Source organism: Schistocerca nitens, chromosome 6 (genome assembly GCF_023898315.1).
Source record: "Schistocerca nitens isolate TAMUIC-IGC-003100 chromosome 6, iqSchNite1.1, whole genome shotgun sequence".
In the NCBI taxonomy this organism is placed as follows: domain Eukaryota; kingdom Metazoa; phylum Arthropoda; class Insecta; order Orthoptera; family Acrididae; genus Schistocerca; species Schistocerca nitens.
In genome coordinates, this window is record NC_064619.1 from 18217210 (window position 1) to 18241517 (window position 24308).

The following is a 24308-nucleotide window of genomic DNA, read 5'->3' on the forward strand; positions in this document are numbered from 1 at the left end:
AATGTGTGTTAAATATCAGCTTGATAACTTCAGCCGTTTCCTTTATTTGGACGTTTTTCTATAAAAATAATTGGCGGCACAGAAAAGAGCTAGAGACTGCAAAATTTGTATTTAGATTCAGCTTTCATAATGATTTAATAAAAATAGTACTTTGGATTTCACAAATTAAGATGTTAGTGTAAATTCATGATTTTGTGGTTTTCATCTCAAAACTAGAGGAAGCAAGATAGATTAAGTGAGCTTATAAATCATACTAGGATGTTTAGATTTTAATAGGTTGGAGGTCCGCTATGATGATGAAGCTGTAAAAAGTTTCTTTCAAATATCTATTAAATTATAGCAATAGCGGATCTCAGAAGGGACAGTTCAGAGCCCATCTGCTGCGTGCAGTGCAATTAAATTAATTCTCTCGCCTAAGTTATTAAAGTTAGCCACGTCAAAAATTTATTATCAATACTTCCCTGCGTGCTGAATGCACAGTTAAATTAGGAGCTTCATCGGCCTTCAGCAAGAGAAGCTAAAATTTATTATGTAACTTGAAGTGGTGCGTTACTAGCCTAGCGGCTAGTCGAGCCAGCCGATTTGATCGAGCATTTCCTCAGCGGTCCGCACCGCGGATATATATATAAGAGCGCTGTGCGAGGAGCCAGGGCCCCAGTTCTCTCCAGACGCTGAATGACACGCCATCTGTGTCGGGAATCGCGCCGCGCCAGGATCAGTGCTACTAACAGCCTCGGGTGCCGTATTCTGTTACTCGAGATGCGCGTAACCAGTAAAGCGTTTCAAGTAAAGTGTTAATTCGGGAATGATTTTCATTATCTAGCCTCAGTGTGCGTATTGTCGTATTTTCACGTGCCGTCGCGGGACAGACATTCTACTACTAATATAGCGTGGCGTTTGATGAGATATTTCATCAAATTATGGCGAGCATTCATTTCAACAATTATTTCGGACATTTATAGTTGCATTGGCGCAATAGACTCTGAACTGTTCTGTTAGTTAGGTTGGAGGGATATTTGTGTGTATATTTGTGATTTTGAGAATATACTCAACTATTTTGGAAAGTCGTCTTTGATTAGAAATCCCGAACAACTTCCTGACTCTACAGAGCTACAAGCTGCAGCTATAATTGTAATCTCAAGGAAGTGGGCAGTAGGAACTCTATTTACAGGCTTCAGGTTTTGTCAAATCGCTTTCTGGGGGTCTACAAAGTAAATAGAGAGCCAGTGTTGAGAACGGCGAAAGACAGCATTAACAATATTTTAACAGCCAGAAGCTGATTCAACATTGCAAACTTTTATACAGCAATCAACTATTTCCCTTCTTACTCGCCGCCCCACAATATGACCTGTTTAAGTATATTTAAATTTTATAATTATTAGTTTAACATTGCGGGGAATGAAATAAAAAATTGTGAGCAGTATGAATCGAACCCGCGCCCGCTGCATGATAAGCCCATACCTAATCAATTGCGCTACGCATGTCAGAGTAACCATACTCTTGAAACATTGTCCATTACTCTTTTCAGGCGTTCGGAGAACAACTCACTAAAGTTTCATTGCAATCAGATGAATAGTTTGTGAGCGCATAGTAGACAAACATACATACATTCCTTTTTATAAATATGGATTTTAATGTACATGACAATTTCAGTTTCGTTTACGAACAACATTTAAAACGAGTTTTACTTGCAAGCCTTTCGTCTGCTTTCGTGTAAGCATGACGCGCAATTTGTAGTGCCAGCACTGCAACTGGTAGGCGTGCCTTGTCCCCCCCCTCACCACCACCCCCGCCCAACGGCTCCTCTCCCCTCCCCTCGCCAGCCAATGCTTGCTTCCTCCTCTCCCCGCACAACTCGGCCGTCTTACAGTTAACACACTGTACTGCTTCCTTGGTCACGTAGAGGGCTGGGTTTCAGACGATCACGCCTCAGCGCAGACAGGAAGCGCGCGTCGCGACAGAGGCGGCATCGGTGAGCGTCGCGACGCAGCTGCGGCCGTGTCACTGGTAGAGCGTAGGCGGGCGCCGTAGCGCGGAGCGTCGCCGGGGACGAGGACGCGTCCTCGAGGGGCCGTCCGTGCCCGGAAAGCGCGATGGCCGCCTCGGGGGCCGGGACGTGGCCCAGCCGCCTCCCGGATTCTGGCCGACGGGCCTTGGCCCTCCCGTGCCTGCCCATCTGTTTCGCTGTCGTCTTCTCTTCTGCGCCAGCTGCGGCCCTTCCTGAGCAACTCGTGACCCAACTGTCTCGCAAGCAGTCACACGACAGCGGTAGCAAAGTGGTTGTCTCGTCACAGTAGAGATATCGCTAAAATCGGACAATTTTCGCTACTTGTTCGTAATGCCACCAGCTTGACTCGAGCGCTGTCTTCATTAATCCTAGGACGCCCAAGCCTTTTTTTCTAACTTGGATGCCTAAGGGGGGGGGGGAGGGGGCGGGGGGTTCGGCGAGCCCACAGGTATTAAATAAGTTTACTGATGACAAATTACAACTTTCAAAATGGTTTATGTATTTTAACTAAGACTCGGTTTATAAATGTTGTTAATTGTTATAAATATTGGATTGAGTGAATAAAAAATTGACATATTACAATACAAAACACAGATGTGTTTATATACAATAGACTACTCTGAGTCCTCAGCTTCAAGGCAAGAGACACACTTCACAATTTTTTCTGAATGTGTGTTACACACATGTTTATGACACTGACCACAATACTGTTTTGGTTTACTTAGATTGTTGTACTTCTCCTTCTTTGTTTTAGCTTTTCTTACACAAATATGGCACCGACCTTTCCCTGCAGGAGGCTGATGTGCTTCTGTTGTCACTTCTTTGATTTTCTTTTGTAGAATAGTCTCCATTGATTGAACAATTTGGTTAGATAACCCTCTTGCATTGGCACTTCTTTCAGGAGAAAGAACCTATAATTTCACTAGTTCCATCCCAGCTTGCAAAAGATAAAGTTTCCGTTTGTTGTGTTTCTTTTCATTCCATCTTGGATGTTGCTGGATGAATATGGTGGATGCATAGATAGTACAAATGTCGATGAGAGAGTAAAATACAGATAGAGGCCATCTCTTTGTTCCCCTCTTGCAGGTGTACATACGCGCCATTTGATCAATGGTATCAACTCCACCTTTAGTAGAATTATAATATGCATTTATCCCGGTTTTATTCTTCTCTCCTCCAACAGTGCCTTTATCTTGGTGCATTGTTGACAACATCGGAAAGTTTTTCCTTGGTTTGTTTTTGCTGTGTAGGACACCAAAGTTACTGGAGGCCTACGTGTTGGGAACCGCACTAACTCACTGCAAGTTTACAAGATAAATAACAGCTGACTGACATCAACAATCACTTCCTCTGAAAGTAAACCGATTGTTGTGAATATCAGGAATACCAACCAACAAGAAACTAAGTTGCATTGTTGTAGAGATGAGAAATACGAAATCCTACTAAGGGAAATTTTCTGTAGCATGGAAGCCTAAGGGAGGGGTTTGTTGGACCCATAATAAGTTTATTTATTTTTTCTTTCAAAGCAGGAATTTTCTATAAAATATATTGACACTAACGTTTCATAAAATAGCCAGCAAACAATAACTCAAAGAGAATATGTAGTATTAAAGTTACTTGGGCAAAAGCAGGGGACATAAAAAAATTGTGGGTTCAACGAACCCCCCCCCCCCCACTTACGCGTCCTAGGGTTTAAATACCGTGGTAATTACAAGCACGTTAGTAACTGTCATCTTCTTGTCTTATACTGACCACACAAAATGCAGCCGATCCTTGGCCTCACTCATTCCAACCCTCCACACCTTCCTGTCAGCTGGATCTCCCAGATCCAGATTAGATTAGTACTTGTTCCACAGATCATGAATACGACACTTCGTAATGATGTGGAACGTGTCAGGTTAATAAAAGGTGTCTATACACGATATTACATTACACAAAATATTACATGACAATTAATATTTTTAATATTTTAGGGAAACAGTGGTTGGGAAGGGAGTGAGACAGGGTTGTAGCCTCTCCCCGATGCTATTCAATCTGTATATTGAGCAAGCAGTAAAGGAAACAAAAGAAAATTCGGGGTAGGTATTAAAATCCATGGAGAAGAAATAAAAACTTTGAGGTTCGCCAATGACATTGTAATTCTGTCAGAAACAGCAAAGGACTTGGAAGAGCAGTTGAACGGAATGGACAGTGTCTTGAAAGGAGGGTATAAGATGAACATCAACAAAAGCAAAACGAGGATAATGGAATGTAGTCGAATTAAGTCGGGTGATGCTGAGGGAATTAGATTAGGAAATGAGACACTTAAAGTAGAAAAGGAGTTTTGCTATTTGGGGAGCAAAATAACTGATGATGGTCGAAGTAGAGAGGATATAAAATGTAGTCAATGGCAAGGAAAGCGTTTCTGATGAAGAGAAATTTGTTAACATCGAGTATAGATTTAAATGTCAGGAAGTCGTTTCTGAAAGTATTTGTATGGAGTGTACCCATGTATGGAAGTGAAACGTGGACGATAAATAGTTTAGACAAGAAGAGAATAGAAGCTTTCGAAATGTGGTGCTACAGAAGAATGCTGAAGATTAGATGGGTAGATCACATAACTAATGAGGAGGTATTGAATAGAATTGGGGAGAAGAGGAGTTTATGGCACAACTTGACTAGAAGAAGGGATCGGTTGGTAGGACATGTTCTGAGGCATCAAGGGATCAACAATTTAGTACTGGAGGGCAACGTGGAGGGTAAAAATCGTAGAGAGAGACCAAGAGATGAATACACTAAGCAGATTCAGAAGGATGTAGGCTGCAGTAGGTACTGGGAGATGAAGAAGCTTGCACAGGATAGAGTAGCATGGGGAGCTGCATCAAACCAGTCTCAGGACTGAAGACCACAACAAAAACAATATTTTTTGTGGGGGTTGTGGAAATTACCCACTTACTATGTCCAAAAATTCATCTAATGAGTAGGAGGAGCTGCCATTGAGAAATTCTTTTAATTTCCTTTTAAATGCTATATGACTATCAGTCAGACTTTTTATGGTATTAGGTAAGTGACCAAAGACTTTTGTGGCAGCATAATTCACCCCCTTCTGATCCAAAGATAGATTTAACGTTTAGTAGTGAAGATCATCCTTTCTCCAAGTGTTGTAGCCATGTACACTGCTATTACTTTTGAATTCGTTCGTATTGTTAATAACAAATTTCATAAGTGAATATATATATATATATATATATATTGTAAGAGATCCGAGCAGATGTAATACAGATGTAATTTTATGTAAGAGGTCCGAGCAGATGTAATTTCGATGTATTGCTCATGTGCTGCCTGCGATATGCAAGGTATAAGAGAATCGCTGACCAGAGAGCAGTGTTGACTCAGTACGAACTGTGTTGCTGTAGCAGTAAGTTGTCTAGTCTGCGCTTGTGTGGAGTCTGCTCTGCTCTGGTCTGGTGTTTCGTGTTGGCTGGGCCGGTCGCGGTGCAGCGATGCCGGAGCCTGAGTATTATTGTATAAGGTAAAAAGCAGCCTCGCGTATATCTAGTAATGTTATGTGAATTCCCATGTAAATCTTTTAAAATTGTCCTAATAATAATCTTTGTCATATAAAGTAATTTCCAACAAACATTCATTTCAGTTTAAAGAATTTACTAATTTCTCCAATCCATGATCATTCCGATTGTTGCAAAAGAAAAATCAGTTGCTTCCTTTCATAAATGACAAATCTATCGGCCAGCATTGAACAGAGCTGTGCCGGAAAAAATTATTGTAAGAGCAGATAGTTGGCGAATTTATTGAGGAAAGAATTTTTGCTTTTTATTCAGAATGATCTTACAGGGCCATGACGCAGCACTGCTGTCGTCCAAAATTTACCAGGTTACTGAATTTTATTTTTTATTACGAGGTTTAGGAATTTTTCTGTTTCGAGCTTACATTAAATGAGAAAAGAATTTTGTGGGTACGTTAAATGGGAAACACGTTTTGTGTGGAGGTTAAATGTGAATTAATTTCTGCAGGGAGGTTATAAATGGGAACCAATTTTGTTCTGAGGTTACACAAAAATTAGTATCATATTCTTATTCATTATTATTATCTATTATAATTTTTTGTGGGGAGGTTACAATATATATATATATATATATATATATATATATATATATATATATATATATATATATATATATATATATATATATATATTGCGAGGCTACAGTGCAGATCTCTAGCTCTTTAAATAAGTGTCTGCAGGATGATCTTGGATGAGCTCCAGCAATTATTATGATTACACGCTTTTGTGCAGTGAATACTCTTTTACTCAGTGATGAGTTACCCCAGAATATGATGCCACACGAAAGCAGAGAATGAAAATAGGCGTGGTTACTGAGATGTATATCGCCAAAATTTGCAATGACCCTAATAGCATAAGTAGCTGAACTCAAACGTTCAGTGTGTTTTTTCCAGTTCAACCCCTCGTCAATGCATACACCTAGAAATTTTGAACATTCTATCTTAGCTACGGATTTCTGATCGAAGTCTATATTTATTAATGGTGTCATTCCATTTACTGTGTGGAACTGTATGTACTGTGTTTTGTCAAAGTTTAATGAGAGCCCATTAGCAGAGAACCACTTAATGATTTTCTGAAAAACACCGTTTACCATTTCACCAGTTAATTCTTGTCTGTTGGGTGTGATAGCTATACTTGTATCATCGCCTTCGCATCTTCGTGAATATAGAATGGCAAGTCATTAATATATATTAAGAACAGCAGAGGGCCCAAGACCGAACCTTGCAGCACCCCATTCTTGATTGTTCCCCAGTTTGAGAAATCACCAGTTTTTTGCATATAATGTGAACTGCTTATTTCAACTTTCTGCACTCTTCCAGTTAGGTATGATTTAAACCATTTGAGCGCTGTCCCATTCATAGCACAGCACTTGAGCTTATCTTGAAGTATTCCATGATTTACACAGTCAAAAGCCTTTGAGAGATCACAAAAAATCCCAACGGATGACTTCCGGTTACTCCGAGCATTTAATATTTCATTAGTGAAAGTGTATATAATATTTTCCGTTGAAAAACCCTTCTGGAAACCAAATTGACATTTTGTTAAAACTTTGTTTTTACAAAGGTGTGAAGCTACTCTACAATACATTACTTTTTCAAGAATTTTCGATAAGGCAGTCAGAAGAGAGATTGGGCGGTAGTTGTTGACATCAGACGTATCCCCTTTTTTATGCAGTGGTTTAACAATGGCACACTTCATTCTATCTGGGAAAATACCCTGCTTCAGAGAGCTATTACATATGTGGCTAAGAATCCCACTTATCTCTTGGGAACAAGCTTTTATTATCCTGCTGGAAATGCCATCAATTCCATGTGAGCTTTTATTCTGGAGAGAGTTTATTATCTTCCTAACTTCAGAAGGAAACGTGGATGGAGCTCCACATGCACGAAATTTGGAGGGCGAGCAGGAATTCCAACAGCACTCACTAGTGATGCAAGTGGCCTAAAATCAAAAAATGTCGTTAAAACCATAAAACGTGAACTATGTAGCAATGGAAGAAAGCCACTTGGTCGGATAAGTCTTGTTTCACACCATTTGCGACTTCTGGCAGAGTTTACGTACGAAAAGGGAAACATATCGTGGGTTAACATGATTTGGTATACTATATGTCCCATTGTTAATCTGCAGGGTCGCATAACCATCAAGGATTATGTAAGCATTTTGGCTGATCAGGTCCGTCCCATGGTACAATGTTTGTTCCCAAATGGTGACGCTGTGTTCCTAGTCGACAGGGCCTCTATTCACACAGCTCAGATCGTCCAGGACTAGTTCTGTCAGCTTTACTGAGGCTTTTTGGCCTACTTTGGAGAGAAGGGTGCGTGATCGCTATGCACCTCCATCGTCGTTAGCTGGACTTGCCACTATTTTGCATGAAGAATGGTATAAGATTCCCTTGCAAACCATACATGGCCCATATTGATCTATTACGAGACGACTGGAAGCTGGTTTGAATGCCATCATCGTATTAGATATGGTAACGTGTTGTGTTTTTGGTGCTTCCATATTTTTGTCCAGTCGTTGTACATCTACATTTATACTCCGCAAGCCACCCAATGGTGTGTGGCGGAGGGCACTTTACGTGCCACTGTCATTACCTCCCTTTCCTGTTCCAGTCGCGTATGGTTCGCGGGAAGAACGACTGCCGGAAAGTCTCCGTGCGCGCTCGAATCTCTCTAATTTTACATTCGTGATCTCCTCGGGAGGTATAAGTAGGGGGAAGCAATATATTCGATACCTCATCCAGAAACGCACAATCTCGAAACCTGGACAGCAAGCTACACCGCGATGCAGAGCGCCTATCTTGCAGAGTCTGCCACTTGAGTTTGCTAAACATCTCCGTATTGCTATCACGCTTACCAAATAACCCTGTGACGAAACGCGCCGCTCTTCTTTGGATCTTCTCTATCTCCTCTGTTAACCCGACCTGGTACGGATCCCACACTGATGAGCAATACTCAAGTATAGGTCGAACGAGTGTTTTGTAAGCCACCTCCTTTGTTGATGGACTACATTTTCTAAGGACTCTACCAGTGAATCTCAACCTGGCACCCGCCTTACCAACAATTAATTTTATATGATCATTGCACTTCAAATTGTTCCGCACGCATACTCCCAGATATTTTACAGAAGTAACTGCTACCAGTGTTTGTTCCGCTATCATATAATCGTACAATAACGGATCCTTCTTTCTATATATTCACAATACATTACATTTGTCTATGTTAAGGGTCCGTTGCCACTCCCTGCACCAAGTGCCTATCCGCTGCAGATTTTCCTGCATTTCGCTGCAATTTTCTAATGCTGCAACTTCTCTGTATAGTACAGCATCATCCGCGAAAAGCCGCATGGAACTTCCGACACTATCTACTAGGTCATATATATATATATATATATATATATATATATATATATATATATATATATATATATTGTGAAAAGCAATGATCCCATAACGCTCCCCTGTGGCACGCCAGAGGTTACTTTAACGTCTGTAGACGTCTCTCCATTGAGAACAACATGCTGTGTTCTGTTTGCTAAAAACTCTTCAATCCAGCCACACAGCTGGTCTGATATTCCATAGGCTCTTACTTTATTTATCAGGCGACAGTGCGGAACTGTATCGAACGCCTTCCGGAAGTCAAGGAAAATGGCATCTACCTGGGAGCCTGTATCTAATATTTTCTGGGTCTCATGAACAAATAAAGCGAGTTGGGTCTCACACGATCGCTGTTTCCGGAATCCATGTTGATTCCTACAGAGTAGATTCTGGGTTTCCAGAAACGCCATGAGACGCGAGCAGAAAACATGTTCTAAAATTCTACAACAGATCGACGTCAGAGATATAGGTCTATAGTTTTGCGCATCTGCTCGACGACCCTTCTTGAAGACTGGGACTACCTGTGCTCTTTTCCAATCATTTGGAACCTTCCGCTCCTCTAGAGACTTGCTGTACACGGCTGTTAGAAGGGGGGCAAGTTCTTTCTCGTACTCTGTGTAGAATGATTCCAGTTGCTTTTCTATTCCTTGGACACTTACTTCGATGTCAGCCTTTTTTTCGTTTGTGGGAGGATTTAGAGAAGGAACTGCAGTGCGGTCTTCCTCTGTGAAACACTTATGCGGCCATCCACGTTACGTCGTATGCGACTGTACTTGAGCGAAGTACGACTCGAAGTTTCCAGGAAGGCGCGGTGGCACAAGCGGTCCTGGAAGAGAACGGTTGGCCAAGCGCCGCGCTGTAAAGCAATAGCGAGCTGCCGCACGGCTATCTGAGCAAACAATCTGAGTTCGTGCCGGCGATATTGAATACGGGCGAGCGCTTAGCGGGCCACGCCGCTTAGCAAGTGGAACGTCATTTCGGCCGAGATGCGCGATAAAGGCGCGGCACCCCGCCAACGACCCCGAATCAACAGGTGAGGCGGCGGGCGCCCGGTGCCAAGTGGCGATAAAGCCGTGCGCAGCTGCGGGCGCGCACCCTGCTGCCGTCAGCTCGAACTGTGTCAGAGCGTGGAGAGCGCACAGTATTTTACGGTGTCTCTCCCAACATGCAGACTGTATCGAGCGTGTCAGTTATTTTGAACGCGCACTCTAAAGTGGACCACTATAATGGAACAACGTTACCCACCTATTTTTCCGTATTGTAATTTCGCCCTCCTCGCCCCATATGGGCAGAGAATGGACTTCCAGCGATACACCTCTTCACCAAAATGCTTCAAAATGTACAAGAAGACGAAAGAAAGTGGTTAAAAGATGAAATATTTTACAAACGTTTTAAAAATCTGTAAAACGATGGATTTTTAACAACATTTACATACAACTGTTAATTACTTTGTTTTTTTTTCTTTTTTTAATAAAATCGAAAGACTAAACCATCAAGATTAAAAGCAAAATATTTGAAACAAGTGGCAGAAACGGTGAACTGTAGGGCGCAGTTTTTCTTCGAAAAATTGTCTACAAAATTCGGGTACGTCTTGTAATGGTACTTGAATTACGTAACCATTACGGCTCCTCACCTGAACCTCTCGATACCAGCAATATTCTACTGTGTTTCTGTAAAGTAGTTGATAGTTTCTGGGACAACATTCAGATTTGATTTCATTAATGTACAGGTACTTTGATACACCGATATGTTTGTATTTCAATGATATTATTCTTATGTGTATTCTTTCTTTTGTCACTATGATCTTTGACGTACTTGTAACTCTGATTTTTGGGCGCGTAAGCGATTATTAGTTAGTTAGAGAGTCCGACCTTGAGAAAGTCAAGTCTTGGACGTCATGTTGGAAAGACGCATAACGTAGTCAGCTTATAAAATGTGAACTTTAACAGTGAGGAAGATGTTTTGAAGTACGTTTTGCATTGTGAAGTGATGTTTTGTGTATTACGTGATATTGCAGCAAAAGCAATAAAAAAGAAGTGTAACTTAAATTCGGAGTTCTGATTACTTTTTTTACATCACCATTGTGCTAACTTTCAAAGGTTTAATCTTCAAGAATGGTTTGTGAAACACATCTATAAAACTTTTGAATATCGCAGAATAAAACCTTGGCGTCTTTGCATCCGAGCTTTGAATCATCACCACCTAGATTTTCGACGATTGAGCCATGATTTTACAACGAGACCAGCGTGGGAAACACTAAAAGATGAGTGCCTAGTTTATTCATTATTACATGAAATGACTTTATTAACTGTGCTCTAATGACACCTGCCACATAATAACTTTGTTGTTGCCCGAAAATGCAATATTTAGCAGCGTGAGCAACACCACAATCATTAGTAAACTTTGATCTTTGTTGTGGTAGGGTTGTTAGAGTCTTACACTCGAAATCAATATAAAAATGTCGAGTGTTTGATACAAATTCCCGCCAGTCTTAAAAATCGCCATATATTCGATGCCACGGAAAACTATCTGGCACCGAGCGAGGTGGCGCAGTGGTTAGCACACTGGACTCGCATTCGGGAACATGACGGTTCAATCCCGCGTCCGGCCATCCTTATTTAGGTTTTCCGTGATTTCCCTAAATCGCCTCAGGCAAATGCTGGGATGGTTCCTTTGAAAGGGCACGGCCGATTTCCTTCCCTAATCCAATGAGACCGAAGACCCCGCTGTTTGGTCTCTACCACCAAATCAACCCAACCCAAGTATCTGGCAACTTTGGATTCAACTGGCAACAGCAGTGCACCGAAGCGACGAACATGAGTTGCGCGGATTCGCAAGCTTGCCAACAATGTCTCCCTCCCTCTCCACCAGCACAAACCCAGAACACTGTCTAGCCTATGATGCATCTTTGCAGTCTACGGGGCCACTGAACTTAGACCGAAAGTTGTTTTTTGTGGTATGGATAACAGTGCAATATTTTTGTTAGGAGCTAGTTTCGTATTGGAAAAAATAAAAGATATTCACATGAAGCGGGCTATAAATTGAAAGTAATAGCACATTCAGAAGAACATGGAAACAGAGCAGCTGAGCGCCATTTCGGGCCCCCACCAACATAAAAAACCACTCGTGATTGGCGGCTAGTAAAGAAGAACTGGAAAAAAAAAAGCCGCGCGGAGTGGCCGCGGGGTAAGAGGCGCCATATCACTAATCGTGCGGCCCCTCCCACCGGAGGTTCGAGTCCTCCCTCGTGCATGGGTGAGAGTGTTGTCCTTAGCGTTAAGTTAGTTTAAGTAGTGTGTAAGTCTAGGGACCGATGACCTCAGCAGTTTGGTCCCCTAGGGATTCACACACATTTTTTAAAAAGATAAGGAAGACAAAATGTGGAAATAGAGGACTGAGTGCAAAATAACCAAAATCAGAAGATGACGTATTGAAAAGGATGCAAGGACACCGTCAAAATGGCATTGGAATTAATACAGCCGCGCGGGATTTGCCGAGCGGTCTGAGGCGCTGCGGTCATGGACTGTGCGGCTGGTCCCGGCGGAGGTTCGAGTCCTCCCTTCGGCATGGGTGTGTGTGTTTGTCCTTAGGATAATTTAGGTTAAGTAGTGTGTAAGCTTAGGGACTGATGACCTTAGCAGTTAAGTCCCATAAGATTTCACACACATTTGCACATTTTTTTTATTGAATTAATACAACAATGATTCACATACACGATCGTAAGCTAGAGGTACAGTGGAACTTGACAGTCTTTAAGGGTGGAGTTGTTTACTGTTACAGGTTTATGAACCGTCATGGCCTTAGCATAACCAAACCCAAAATATCTCATATAACGCCACAAGAGTATGAAGGGAAAATATTATCTGTCCATCACTTTATTATTCAACATCAAAAGAAAACCAGTGTGGAATTAAGCCAAATAGCGAATGTGGACGAAACTCCTCTGACATTTGATGTGCCGAGTAACAGGGTTGTTGCCATGAAAGGTGCTAAAACTGTAACTATAAAAGCAGGTGGACATCAAACTGTGCACTACACTGTTGTCCTTTAATGTTGTGCTGACAGTGCTAAAATTCCCGAATGAGATTTTCACTCTGCAGCGGAGTGTGCACTGATATCAAACTACTGGCAGACCAAAACTGCGTGCCGGGCCGAGACTCGAACTCGGGACCTTTGCCTTTCGTGGGCAAGTGCTCTAACATCTGAGCTACCCAAGCACGACTCACGCCCCGTCCTCACAGCTTTGTTTCTGACAGTATCTCGTCTCCTACCTTCCAAACTTTACAGAAGCACTCCTGCGGACCTTGCAGAATTAGCAGTCCTGAAAGAAAGGATATTGCGAAGACATGGCTTAGCCACAGCTTGGGGGATGGTTCCAGAATGCTTAATAAGCCACATTTTCAGAATTATCTTGAAGTGGCGTCTGGACAACATGTTAGTGAGAAGACATTGTCTAAACTCTGCTGTGTTTTGGGAAAACAAGCAAATTCTTATATAGCAACAACAGAAATCCAAGTTTTACTCTCTGACAAATGGTTAACCAGGCGAAAATAAATTGCAACTTTCATTGAATTTCAGTGGAATTCTTTCTAGATCATAACCAAAGCAGAGACGACAATAGATATTTCTGGATGGTCACCATGCCAGTGTGGGCATGGAGGAGCTCCACTTAATATTTACAAAAAATATGAGAGTAGGCTTCAGTTTGGAACGGGGCTTCCCCTCGAGCGCTCGTCATTTCCCCTACGGCGCACTTACCACCTACCTGCAACCCCCACCACTACGCTCTGCCCAGGCTTGCCCTGTCGACTGCGCATCTGCCAGCCACCTTATTCTGCACACTCTCTACCTCACACAGTACTCTCAGTTTGCTAATCTTGGCCACAGCCGAAAACGAATGACTGTCAGCCGAATCTGTCCGACTTTTACCGACTTCTACCGATTCAGGAGAAGGGAGCGGTCTGCCAACTTAAAGTTAACACACTGTACTCACTACTTCAGAAATACACGACAAAACACCACCTCCACTCCAGAGGACACATGACTTCTAATTCCTACAAGTGCTTCAGACCGAGTCCTCGATTTCGCCAAACCCCACACTACTTCCAACCACTCAAAATTAGGATCGGGACGTAAGCATTCTCACTGACCATTTCCTGCTTCTACTTACAGCGTTTCTGCAAGGTGGCTGCCTGCTGGCTAAAACTTTAAGAACTTCTGCTGCTACAGCCCTCAAGGTGAAATTAAGAGGCTCCATGACACGCTTACAGCGCATAATGTTATACGACCCGAACAATTCGGTTTCAAGGACAAGTTATCTGCCGAACTTCAACTTCTACGGATCACCGAACGGATACAAGAAGGATACAACAAGCAGCACTTCACGATTGGTGTATTCCTTGACGTCGAAAAAGCTTACGATAAGGTGTGGCGGCCCAACCTTATCGTCAAACTGCATCGCATTACCCCTATTGCGGATTGTTACATTGGACTCATAGACAGCTTTCTGCAGGACAGGAAACTGTATGTCCGAGTCGACAATAAAAACTCCGAAGTGACACTGATTTCCGTAGGAATTCCGCAGGGCTCTGTCATTTCGCCTCTGTTTTTCACCTTGTGTATAAATGACATCCCAACAGTCCCCCTTGTTACGGCGAGATTTTATGCGGACGATACGGGCTTTCTGACAACTGGACGACACTTGGACCAGCTAATCGCTAGGATGCAACGGCAACTTGCTGTGATGGAAAAGATAACGATCAACCCGACGAAGACGGCAACCGTTCTGTTTACACGGAGGATACCAGTTCTGAACGACAGACTCCAAATAGCTGATCAATTTATCCCACGGTCGCCGGGAGTGAAGTACGTCGGTGTCTACCTTGACAAAAAAAATTACTCTTTACGCAGCATATTGACAAGAAGACGGCAGCCCAGAAGATGGCCAGGTCATTGATTCCGTTCCTGAAGAGTAAGGATCTCAACCCTAAGACTAAACTCCAATTGTATAAGGCAACGGTGGAACCCACAATGTTATCTGGCTCCACCTCGTGGGGAACTACGCGCGACTCCAACTACAACAAACTCCAAGCGCTGCAAAACATTTGCTATCGATGGATCACAGGAGCTCCACGGTGGACAAGAAACGTCGACATCCGCACCGCACTCCACGAGACCACTATGCAAGAAAAGGTCCACGGCAAGGCTCTACGAGTTTTTGACAAAATCGGTGCCCTTAAGGACGAAGTTCGACAATTAGAATAGGTAGGAACGGTAAACCCTGCAAGATGGCACAAGTATCGAGTACTGAAGTGTATAACGTGTCACCCGCCCCCCCCCCCCCCCCCTAGGAAATCTGTCATAACACGAGGAAGCAGTCAGACATAACAGCCTCGACACAATTCACCCTCCACAGGAGATAGACATCACCAAAGACAGCAGGCTAAGGGACCCATTGAGTGCCCAAGCCTACTGTGTAATAAATAAAGTGTTTTCCTTTTATCCTTACATCCCATCCTAGAAGAATAAGTCATCAAGGATGATCTCTTCAGCACACACACACACACACACACACACACAAAGCTGAAATTACTGTCCCTCTAAGCCAGTCATGCAGGCTCCAGCCACAACCCATTTAGGAGGATTAGTCGAAAACTCTGCCCATCAGCTCCATAAAGCCGACCCTATCGTTGGCAATGGCCGAAGGTAAGACATACAGGCAACAGCCAGGGAATGAGATGTTACAGAGCAGCAGGGAGTAGGAGTGTGGCGCTCGAGTATCCCTTTAGTGACCAAATTATTTCCGCAAGTTGTAGACTTTTTATGAATACTTTATTGGGCTCAGAAACCGTTCATAAAATCGTAGTTTAAATCTTGAAAGTGAGAGTTTAGCCTACGAGTATAAAAAAATTAGTGGGAACTATTGTTCCCACCGAACTCTGGAGTAACTTCACTTGCTAATTTAAAAAATGTATTTCCTTCATTTTTTAGTACAAAACCATGTACAACATTACATTTATATTTGTATTAGTTCATACTGTCCTTTGAGCTCACTAAGCTGATGTACTATGGAACTTAGAGAAGCATGGTGCCACACACAAAGGTACACGACAGTTGCTACACATTATTTTTGTTCTCTTTTCTTCGTTCTTGGTGCTACATTGGCGGCATCTTCTGTTTGTTGTACCTTTTGTAGGGTAATGAGTTCCAACTTTCTCCAGACAAACTTCATCTGGTACTCCAGACACACCTCTTTTTGGTGTTTGAAAATGAACGGGCCTTCCTCTTCTCTTACGACTTGAGAAGCCAGAGATAAGCTGCCGTGCCAAGTGCAATCTAATTGTTAGCTGGTCTGCTTCTGTCTTCTGTAGCTTCCACATAACGTAGGAATTGACAACTGCCAAACCCACGAGAAAAAAACAGTTTGTGCCACCACTTCCATGAACGAGACCTACAGCATACGGTTCACGCAGCTGATCAAATCTATCCACTCCTCTCATTATTTTATTATACTCTGCCACAGCCAATGGGCAGAATACTTCACTTCTGCTTCCACTAACTTGCCTTGGAATATTAATGTAATTTTCAGTCAAATCCAGCGAATATACATGAATACTATCTCCCTCATAAATATAGAAGTAGGTAAATACAACACAAGTTACTTCACACGCAAAAGGAAAGCACACTATCCAAAAAACGCTGTAGCGGTCGAAACAGTTGCTCGTTTTCACGCGGGAACTGCGCTTCTGCATTGATTGGCTCACAAGGTAGACATACAACAGCTTTCGCCTAACTGTTGACAATCTACACATAGTTAGCACACTCTAACAGAGATGGTAGCACAATTTAGAAGTGGGAACACGGACTACCACTGAACTTAAAGCGAAAACAAATAAGTGGGAACTATTGTTCCCACTGGTCACTAGAGCGGTATGCAGATGTCAAGAGACGGCAGCGCCGCGCGCGGCGGCCGCTGGCAGTTTGTGAGTAGGAGTAGTTCGTGCGTTGGCCGTTCTCGCTGCCGGTCGTTGCGGGCCCTGCCGCTCGTTAGTGGCGCCTTCTTCACATCCACACATGAGGGGCTGCACGCAAATAAATCCCTCCCGCGAGAGGCCCGCCGCGTTTTCTGGAGGCTTATCCCGGCAATCTGGCGCGTAAGCAGCTGCGAGCCAATAAAGGCGTCCGGGGCACGCGCCGTCACGGCTTGCCGTGGCCGGCAGCGCCCTGCAGATACCATCTGGCCAGTCTGTCCGTCCGTCCGTCCTTACACCCATCCCTCTGCCGCCGCTGGCTGGCCGCAGCTGTGGCAGCAGCACTACGAAATAACGCTGTTCCTGGCTGGGCGCACACTCGAAAAACTGCCAACATGATAAAACATTGGTAACGCAGTTTCCCAATTATCAGGCTGATACAGGGTTTCTTGACTTCTGGGAGGCATTCGATGAAGTCCCGCACTGCCCTTAACTGGGTGAAACACCAGCTTGCCGAGCCTCGGACCACATTTCTGACTACACTTACTGGGCATTAAAATTGCTGCACCAAGAAGAAATGCAAATGATAAACGGGTATTCATTGGACAAATATACTAGAATTGACATGTGGTTGCATTTTCACGCAATTTGGGTGCATAGATCCTGCGAAATCAGTACCCAGAACAACCACCTCTGGCCGTAATAACGGCCTTGATACGCCTGGGCATTGACTCAAACAGAGCTTGGATGGAGTGTGCAGGTACAGCTGCCCATGCAGCTTCAACACGATACCAAAGTTCATCAAGAGTAGTGGCTGGCCTATTGTGACGAGCCAGTTGCTCGGCCACCATTGACCAGACGTTTTCAATTGGTGAGAGATCTGGAGAATGTGCTGGCCAGGGCAGCAGTCGAATATTTTCTGTATCCAGGAAGGCCCGTACAGGACCTCCAACATGCGGTCGTGCATTATCCTGCTGAAATTTAGGGTTTCGCAGAGATCGAAAGAAGGTAGAGCCACGGGTCGTAACACATCTGAAATGTAACGTCCACTGTTCAAAGTGCCGTCAATGCGAACAGGAGGTGACCGAGACGTGTAACCAATGGCACCCCCTACCATCACGCCGGGTGATACGCCAGTATGGCGATGACGAATACACGCTTCCAATGTGTGTTCACCGCGATGTCGCCAAACACGGATGCGACCATCATGATGCTGTAAACAGAATCTGGATTCATCCGAAAAAATGACGTTTCGCCATTCGTGCACCCAGGTTCGTCGTTGAGTACACCATCGCAGGCGCTCCTGTCTGTGATGCAGTCCATGCTGCTGCAAACGTCGTCGAACTGTTCGTGCAGAGGGTTGTTGTCTTGCAAACGTCCCCATCTGTTGACTCAGGCATCGAGACGTGGCTGCACGATCCATTACAGCCATGCGCATAAAATGGCTCTGTGCACTATGGGACTCAACTGCTGTGGTCATAAGTCCCCTAGAACTTAGAATTACTTAAACCTAACTAACCTAAGGACAGCACACAACACCCAGCCATCACGAGGCAGAGAAAATCCCTGACCCCGCCGGGAATCGAACCCGGGAACCCGGGCGCGGGAAGCGAGAACGCTACCGCACGACCACGAGATGTGGTGCGCATAAAATGCCTGTCATCTCGACTGCTAGTGATACGAGGACGTTGGGATCCAGCACGGCTAGCATCAATGTCGCGATGCGATAAACCGCAATCGCGATAGGCTACAATCCGACCTTTATCAAAGTCGGAAACGTGGTTGTATGCATTTCTCCTCCTTACACGAGGCATCACAACAACGTTTCACCAACTGCTGTTTGTGTATGAGAAATCGGTTGGAAACTTTCCTCATGTCAGCACGTTGTAGGTGTCGCCACCGGCGCCAACCTTGTGTGAATGCTCTGAAAAGCTAATCATTTGCATATCGCAGCATCTTCTTCCTGGGGGTTAAATTTCGCGTCTGTAGCACGCCATCTTTGTGGTGTAGCAATTTTAATGGCCAGTAGTGTATTACCAGGTGCAGCCAACAAGATGCTTTTTCTCTTCAGCGATTGTATTTTGTCATTCACTGTGAACGTCCCTTTAACATTTGCCTCTTCTCTGTTACTTCTGCGTGGCAATATTAATGTCTTCTGTTACTTAGTAGACATCTTAAAAGCAACCTCTCGTTTCTGTTTCGACAGTGCTTTCTACTACTACCGAAGTTGAAACAACATGTAGAGGGGTCTGTCGGAAAATGTCATGCAACTGCAAAGGAGACAAAGGCTAGAGGTCGATGTGAGAACTCCCTTCCCAATACAGATCTTTTAGTGGTACCCACATATACATCTCCACAGCTGCATGGGATCCTATACACTCCAGCTTTTTCCAGTGGTTTGCGAGCGTCCATGGCAGGCTTAAGGTATTCCTGTATCTTCCTGGTGGGCTTGTAAATTAAGGTAATATTCCGATTTGTCAAGATCCTCCCTATTCTTTCCGTTACATTTTTAACGAACGGCAGGAAAGCCTTAGATTTTGCAGTAGCCTGTACGTCACTATGGTTTCTACGTGGCTGTCTCAACGCACGTTTTATTTCGGCGGACGAATATCCGTTCTTCATTAGTGCATTGTGGAGATGTTCCATCTCAGCGTGGAGCAACTCAGGTTGACAAATATTTCTAGCTGTGTCCGCTAACGTCTTGTAAATGTAACGGAAAGAATAGGGAGGCTCTTGACGAAGCGGAATATTACCTTAATTTACAAACCCACCAGGAAGACACAGGAATACCTTAAGCCCGCCAAGGACGCTCGCAAACCATTGGAAAAAAGCTAGAGTGTATAGGATCCCATGAAGCTGTGTAGATGTTTATGTGGGTACCACTAAAAGATCTGTTTCAAAACGTTTGGAAGAGCACAAGGGCAATTGTAGAAGAGGAGAAACGGAACGATCAGCTGTTGCGGAGCATGCTTTCCAGCCATGTAACCACCATATTCGTTTCGAGGAGACGCAAGTACTAGCGGCCACAAGCGGATGTTACGAAAGGGTCTACAGAGAGGCAATCGAAATCGCTAAACACCCTAATAATTTCAATCGAAAGGAGGAGGGTGTGAAATTAAACGGTATATGGATGCCGGCGTTGAAGAAGATGTGTACCTTCCGTCCACCACTGGGTGATGGCAGCGGCGATCGACGGCAACGGACAGCGGCCAATTGCACTGACGTTTTAAAAACACGTGACGTCACGTCTCGGCGCGGGAGCGCGCGGACACGGAATTTAGCGGCAGTCAGTAGCGAGCCAGTGGGTGTGTTGGACCTTCTATCGAGCTACGGACCCCCTTGAAGATGTCCTCCGCAGACCGGGACGAAACGTTGGGAATTGACACAGAATTCATCAAGCGACCACGGCATAACAGCCCGGATAATTATAATGGACATCCTCCATCTCTGGTATCAAAAGTGGCTCCAAAACGTTTCGAGACCAATAAAGAAGTTAGCTATAATTGGATTTTTTGTAGACTTGCTACACTGTGTTCACGGATGGAATCTATTCATTATAAAAACGTTAGATCTAAACAAAGACTGTATCGAATACTTGGTGGACTTTGGACCTCCATGTCACACCTGTTGTGTGTGAGTGTGCGGTGCTGCCTCGGCTTCGAGCAGACTAAAGAGCGCTGACGTCATTAATACCATCGACAATCCGGCGGCCGGCAGAAGGCGCAGGCGGTCAGACAGCGGACAATGTGCGGTTAACGAGGCGGCCACAAGGGGCGCTAACGGCCGCCCCAGCTGACGACTGGGCAGCCCACGGCCACGCCTCCTGGCGCTACACGGAAACCGCACAATAGCGCCATTCACACCGACTGTGCGCCAGGGCCAACACCACGGCAGGATCTGATGCGGCGGAAAAGTGACGCTGCCCACCGCTCTTCTTCCTTCCGCGTCCGGTGAAGCGAACGACGGCACTATCTGGGACGCCGAGAGGGAACGTGAACGCAGTACTGGTCGGCAACTAAGTTGGTGGTGTGGCTTCGTAGTACCAATACCTCGGGTTTCGTGCCTTCTCGTCAAATAGGTATTTTTCGACTCTAAATCTAGGTCTCCAGTTGGCTAGAGGGACCGGTTTTCATGTCGGAGACGACGAAGGGTATACCGAATGCAAAATTATCAGTGTGGTGTTCACGCCATTCTCTACGCTGACAGTTGCTGTTCTTGATCTCAGTGCGGCCAGCGCTACATCATGAGTTTAGAGGAGTTGTTCCTTTAGATTAGATTAGATTAGATTAGATTAGTACTTGTTCCATAGATCATGAATACGACACTTCGTAATGATGTGGAACGTGTCAGGTTAATAAAAGGTGTCTATACAAGATATTTTTTTTGTGGGGGTTGGGGAAATTACCCACTTACTATATCCAAAAATTCATCTAATGAGTAGAAGGAGTTGCCATTAAGAAATTCTTTTAATTTCCTTTTAAATGCTACATGGGCATCTGTCGGACTTTTGATGCTATTAGGTAAGTGACCAAAGACTTTTGTGGCAGCATAATTTACCCCCTTCTGAGCCAAAGTTAGATTCAACCTTGAGTAGTGAAGATCATTCTTTCCCCTAGTGTTGTAGCCATGTACACTGCTATTACTTTTGAATTCGTTCGGATTGTTAATAATAAATTTCATAAGTGATTATATACAGGGTGATTCAAAAAGAATACCACAACTTTAGGAATTTAAAACTCTGCAACGACAAAGGCAGAGCTAAGCACTAGCTGTCGGCGAATTAAGGGAGCTATAAAGTTTCATTTAGTTGTACATTTGTTCGCTTGAGGCGCTGTTGACTAGGCGTCAGCGTCAGTTGATGCTAAGATGGCGACCGCTCAACAGAAAGCTTTTTGTGTTATTGAGTACGGCAGAAGTGAATCGACGACAGTTGTTCAGCGTGCATTTCGAACGAAGTATGGTGTTAAACCTCCTGATAGGTGGTGTATTAAACGTTGGTATAAACAGTTTACAGAGAATGGGTGTTTGTACAAAGGGAAAAGTTCTGGACGGCCGAGAACGAGTGATGAAAATGTAGCACGCATCCAGCAAGCATTTGTTCACAGCCCAGGAAAATCGACTCGCAGAGCTAGCAGAGACCTGCAAATTCCACAATCAACTGTATGGAGAGTCCTACGATAAAGGTTAGTTATGAAACCTGAACGTCAACTACCCGAGGCGATGGATCGGCCGCCAGGCAGCCCGTGACAGAGCACTTCATCACTGGCCTCCAAGAAGCCCTGATCTTACCCCCTGCGATTTTTTCTTATGGGGGTATGTTAAGGATATGGTGTTTCGGCCACCTCTCCCAGCCACCATTGATGATTTGAAACGAGAAATAACAGCAGCTATCCAAACTGTTACGCCTGATATGCTACAGAGAGTGTGGAACGAGTTGGAGTATCGGGTTGATATTGCTCGTGTGTCTGGAGGGGGCCATATTGAACATCTCTGAACTTGTTTTTGAGTGGAAAAAAACCTTTTTAAATACTCTTTGTAATGATGTATAACAGAAGGTTATATTATGTTTCTTTCATTAAATACACATTTTTAAAGTTGTGGTGTTCTTTTTGAATCACCCTGTATATTGTGAGGCTACAGTGAAGATCCCTACCTCTTTAAATAAGTGTCTGCAAGATGGTCTTGGATGAGCTCCAGCAATTATTCTGATTACACGCTTTTGTGCAATGAACACTCTTTTACTTTACCCCAGAATATGATGCCATATGAAAGCAGAGAATGAAAATAGGCGTGGTAAGCTAATTTACTGAGATGTATATCACCAAAATTTGCAATGACCCTAATAGCATAAGTAGCTGAACTCAAACTTTCAGCAGATCCTCAGTGCATACACCGAGAAATTTTGAATATTCTACCTTAGCTACCGATTTCTGATCGAAGTCTATATTTATTAATGGTGTCATTCCATTTACTGTGTGGAACTGTATGTACTGTGTTTTGTCAAAGTTTAATGAGAGCCCATTTGCAGAGAACCACTTAATGATTTTCTGAAAAACATCGTTTACAATTTCACCAGTTAATTCTTGTCTGTTGGGTGTGATAGCTATACTTGTATCATCGGCAAAAAGTACCAGCTTTGCATCTTCGTGAATATAGAACGGCAAATCATTAATATATATTAAGAACAGCAGAGGACCCAAGACCGAACCTTGCGGCACCCCATTCTTGATTGTTCTCCAGTTTGAGAAATCACCAGTTTTTGCATATAATGTGAACTGCTTATTTCAACTTTCTGCACTCTTCCAGTTTGGTATGATTTAAACCATTTGAACACAGTCGCATTCGTACCACAGTACTTGAGCTTATCTAGCACTATTCCATGATCTACACAATCAAAGGCTTTGATAGATCACAAAAAATCCCAATGGGTGACTTCCGGATACTCAGAGCATTTAATATTTCATTAGTGAAAGTGTATATAATATTTTCCGTTGAAAAACCCTTCTGGAAACCAAATTGACATTTTGTTAAAACTTTATTTTTACAAAGGTGTGAAGCTACTCTACAATACATTACTTTTTCAAGAATTTTGGATTAGGCAGTCAGAAGAGAGATTGGGCGGTGGTTGCTAACATTAGAAGTATCCCCTTTTTTATGCAGTGGTTTAACAATGGCGTACTTCAGTCTATCTGGGAAAATACACTGCTTCAGAGAGCTATTACATATGTGGCTAAGAATCCCACTTATTTCTTGGGAACAAGCTTTTATTATCCCGTGTGGCCCAGCTTTATGAGAGTGCTACAAACGCATTTCCTTCTCCTGTGTTTTATTCCCAAGGCTTCCTTCCTACCCTATATAGCCTACAGCACTTGTCTGTCGACTCATAGCGCGAGGGAGGCCTCCTTTTCGTCAAAAGACTATCCTAGTCGTTTCTAAAAGAACAGCAGAATGTTCACGCGTTTCTTCAGGTACGCCACCTCCAAACGAAACTCCACATTGATGATTAGGTAAAAAATGCGGTATGGCTAGGGCCTCCCGTCGGGTAGACGGTTCGCCTGGTGTAAGTCTTTCGAATTGACGCCACTTCGGCGACTTGCGTGTCGATGGGGATGAAATGATGATAATAATGACAACACAATACCCAGTCCCTGAGCGGAGAAAATCTCCGACCCAGAAGGGAATTTAACCCGGGCCGTTAGATATCTACATTTATACATCGAAACCCACCTTACGGTGTAGGGCGGAAGGTACTTTGTGTGCCAACGTCAACCCCCCTCCCCCATTTTCCTGTTCCAGTCGCGAGTGGTTCGCTTGCAGAACGATTGCCGGTAAGCCTTCGTGTGCGCTGGAATCTCTATATTTTTACGTTCGTGGACTTTTCGCTAGATGTAC

At 43.8% G+C, this 24308-nt stretch overlaps 1 protein-coding gene across 1 annotated transcript in view; it reads right to left on the reverse strand.

The window, feature by feature from the left end:
- Window positions 1–2176, reverse strand: part of LOC126262704 (protein prickle-like) — a 68022-nt gene extending 65846 nt beyond the window's left edge. Inside the window, exon 1 of the mRNA XM_049959483.1 lies at window positions 1880–2176. Within this exon, the coding sequence (XP_049815440.1) occupies window positions 1880–2176 (297 nt within the window). The remainder of the gene's footprint in view (window positions 1–1879) is intronic.
- Between the last annotated feature and the right edge of the window lie 22132 nt (window positions 2177–24308).